At 58.2% G+C, this 3,817-nt stretch overlaps 1 protein-coding gene across 9 annotated transcripts in view; it reads right to left on the bottom strand.

Moving 5' to 3' along the window:
* HSF1 (heat shock transcription factor 1) overlaps positions 1-3,621 on the bottom strand; it is a 22,023-nt gene extending 18,402 nt beyond the window's left edge. For 6 of the 9 annotated variants that reach the window (XM_031016993.2, XM_031016994.2, XM_031016997.2 and 3 more), the window contains exon 1: positions 3,316-3,619. In XM_031016993.2, the coding sequence (XP_030872853.1) occupies positions 3,316-3,432 (117 nt within the window). In that variant the 5' untranslated portion in view covers positions 3,433-3,619. Of the gene's footprint in view, positions 1-3,315 lie in introns of all 9 variants that reach the window. The other 3 variants (XM_031016999.2, XM_031017000.2, XM_006746300.3) reach the window with 3 other exon arrangements.
* Positions 3,622-3,817: the final 196 nt, after the last annotated feature.

Below are 3,817 nucleotides of genomic sequence, written 5' to 3'. Positions count from 1 at the left end.
CCAAGGAGGCCATCATGGCCCAGACCTCCAGCCCCGTTCGGAGACCCACGTGCCCTGGGCCCCTCCTCACCCTGCACCCCCGCCCACCTCACCCCCTGGGGGGTGGCGGGAGGAAACAGACTCGGGAGGCCACAGTGTAGAGTCTGTCGTTTATAGGTCTCTGCCAGTCTCGTCCGTCCGTCTGTCTCTGTATGTGTGTGTATCTCTACCGAAGGGGTGAGGGGGACTCATGTAAAAATCCAAAATACAATCCTGACTGAGCTCCCGCAGTGCTGGTCAGTCCCAGTGAGGCCAGGGTCTAACTAAGAAAACAGGTAGGGCAGGGCCAGCGTCTTGACCCTGTGGGCATGGGTGGGTGGGGGTCTCCTGCTGCCACCAGGAAATACAGAGTGCCTGGCAAAGACGGTCAGGGAGCAACAGCTGGTCTTCATCAGAAAGATGCTGGATTCAGGTCTGGTTTAACCAATCTCCAGCTTTTTTTGGTAAGTTTCCTGATGTTTGTGAGACTCAGTTTTCTCTTCTATTCTTCTTTTTTTTTTTTTAGAGATTTTATTCATCCACCCATGAGAGACACACAGAGAGAGGCAGAGGGAGAAACAAGCTCCCTACTGAGCAGGGAGCCTGACGTGGGACTCGATCCCAGGACCCCGGGATCATGACTGAAGCTGAAGGCAGACGCTTAATGACCGAGCCACCCAGGCGCCCAAAACTCAGTTTTCTTATCTACAAAATGGCCAACTGTCCCCTCCTTGCATGGCTGTGGATGGAGGAGAATTGATACTCTTGTGCAGGCGAGGTCTGAGGAAGCACAGCCGGGCTGCCGTGTGGTGGCGGCAGCCGTCTACGTCAGGGAGGCCCTGCAGCATGCCGTCCAGCCTGCCGCTGGGAGCAGTAACCTGCGGTGCTCCTTCAGCATTTTGGCTCAACGGACAGATCCCTAAAGGCAGGATCCAGAGGGCCTGCTGGGTCCTGGCAGCTGTCTGAGAACGAGCTCAGCAGGCTTGGGGGGTGCCTCACCTGGCTCTCAGTGTCCGGGGAGGAGGAGTGTCCCTGCCTGTCAAGGGAGCTCTGGAAATGGTCCATAGCCAGCTCTGAGTGTACAGGGGCGACCGTGGCCTGATTCACGGACAGTCCCAGTGGGTGTGGGAGGCACAGGCTGTAGGGCAGGAGAGCTGAGGCACATCCCAGGCTGCGCTCATGGTGGCCAAGTTCCCTCTCCGCAGCATCTCTAAAGACCCTTGCTTATCCAGCTGAGATGCCATGCCCAGTGCATCTTTAACTGTATCAGGATTTGAGGGTGAGTAAGCCAACGTAATCCTCTGGGGCAGTGACCTGTGGTCTGTCCCTCAGGCTGGGCAGAGGAAGCTCAACGCTGTCCAGACCTGACCCCACTGGCCGGAGGGTTTCTGGGACTGGACCCCTTCCCTCACCTTACGCAGCCTTGTGAGTCAGCCACCATACCTCTGACTGCCCCTTGTCCCCTAGGTCAAACGTGGTGAGTTTCTCTTGGTACAACTGTGAGAAAACTTCCAACACAAAGGGAAGACACCAAAAGCAAGGACATCAGAGCTCTCCAAGGCCTCTGAGAGCCAGACTCTGGGCCACAAGTCTGCAGAAGACCCTGTGTGGACTTTTGTGGTAGAGGCTACAGGTATAGGACCATCTCCTGACCCCGAGCCAGGCAGTTCCCCAGGCCCCTGCCCAGCCTGGAAAGGGCTTCCTTCCACTACTGAGTTACTGTTTGGTTTCTGTATTCATTGTTAGTGTCAGCCCCTACCACTATGTCCCGCTTGACCTGCATATAGACCAGGAAGGTTCAAATACTCATACTCCAGCCAGTTCCCCATCTCCCTTTCCCCTGACCCGATTCCCATCCCCCCAACGCCAACAGGATTCAAGGGCAGCCACTATAAGTGAGAGCTGTCACAGGCCTGATCATTCCTGTTCAAAGGCCTTGCCCAGAACATAGAACACAGGCTGCAGGTCCTGGAGAGTAAGCTGGTGACACTTCACCCACATGCCTCACAATCTTTAAGCAGAAAAAGCAAGCAGATTAAGGGGCACCCTAGCAGGTGGGATGGATCACCCTAGCAGGATTAGACTTGGAATATTTCCCAGGGCATCTCTGATGCCCCTCCCCAATCTGGGTTTAAGAGTGTTTCCTGGAAGTTAGGGGAAGGAATAAGAGGAAGAAGGAAGATAAAGGAAAACAGAAATGTGGGGTCACTTCCTTTGGTCAGAAAAATTCGAGGTCTGGAAAGAGGGGATGGCAGTAACACGGCAGCTTGTAGGAAAGCATGTTTCTCCTTTTCAGGGCCCTTGCCTGTCATCAGAGAAAACAGGTAGTGCACTGAGGAATGGAGTGCCCACACATGCAAGTCACCGAAACCAATACAAAGTGTCTCCAATAAGAACGCTGCATGATACCTAGTCTCTTTATTCCCAGTCTTCAGGCAGAGCAGCGCTTGAGCAAGCAGACAACCCAAGAGTCAGCTTCAACCTAAACATTTCATCATTCCTAATGGCTTAAGAGCATGAAAGGAAGTGCTTAGCAAAGTCTGAGAAACCCAGCGTTTTGGCCCTCAAGAGGTCAAGCATATTTGGAGGCACCCAGAGGCTCTGGACCAGGGTGGCCTTTCTTCAGGGCACCCATTTGCCAGCCCTGGGGTATGGCTCTGGCCTTCGCCAGACACGACATCACAGGATGGGAACAGCAGATTCCGATCTTCAGCTCCAGACACACTCTCTGATTTACCTCTGCAAAACCGGAGCTGTCCGGTCTTGCAGGGTCAAACCTTGTAAACAAGCCTGCTGCCAGGCAACAGAAGACAGGGACCTGAATAAAGACGCCCTGTGAGGAATGAAAAACAAAGCGGCTCTAGGGAAACCCAGCTCCAGTATCTCTGGGCATGGGTTCGAGATCAACTTGAACTTTATGACGTTTTACTTTCTGTTTTCGTTCCTTTCCCCTTTGCACTAGAGCAACGCCCTCCAATTCACGCGCCACGTCCTAATTTTCTACGAATAGCTGCCGACCACACCACCCTGGTAACTCATTTGATAAAATACAGAGGGTCACCTGGGCACAACGATCGCCAGCGAAACCGGGTACTGCTCTACGGGCCGACACACTTCCGCGATCGTCCAACAGTTAGCGAACGGCCGGAGGAGAGGCCCTTCCTCCCCAGCCCGGGGACACTTGGCGTGGCAGGAGCCGACCAGAGCGAGCCCCGCACGCTCTTCCCGCGAACCCTGAGCCTGAGCCCCCGCCTCCCCACATCCCACCCCTCACGGGGACTGGCCCCAGCCCCTCACCGGGCTCCAGCAGATAAGAGCGTCGGTGTCCGGGTCGCTCACGAGGGTCCACAGCTTGGTCAGGAAGGCCGGGACGTTGCTGGGCCCCGCCGCGCCGGGGCCCACGGGCAGATCCATACCGGGCTAGGCGGGGAGAGGCGGAGGTGACGACCGCGAAATGGGGCCTCGGGCCGGGCTAGCGCTGCCGACGCGCCTGCCGCCGGGGTAGGACCACCGCCACCGCCGGCTGCGCACACACGGCCCCGCGGCCTAGCATGGCCGCAGCCATCTTGCGACGGGCGCGCTCCCGCCGGCGCCACCCGCCCGCGTCGCCCGGGCGCGCGTACGCCCGCCCCGCCCCGCCCCGCCCCGCCCCGCCCCGCCCCGCCCCGCCCCGCCCCCAGCGCCCGCCCCCTCCCGCGCTTCTGCCGCCGCGCGCTTGCGCGTGCTGGACGCGCCCCACCAATCGGGCCGGGAAGGGCGGGACGGGCCGCGCCCCCTGACCCCGCAGGCCCCGCCCCAT

Source organism: Leptonychotes weddellii, chromosome 4 (genome assembly GCF_054177405.1).
Source record: "Leptonychotes weddellii isolate Sample4059 chromosome 4, ASM5417740v2, whole genome shotgun sequence".
NCBI classification, from domain to species: Eukaryota; Metazoa; Chordata; class Mammalia; order Carnivora; family Phocidae; genus Leptonychotes; species Leptonychotes weddellii.
This window is presented reverse-complemented; position numbering and strand designations above follow the sequence as displayed.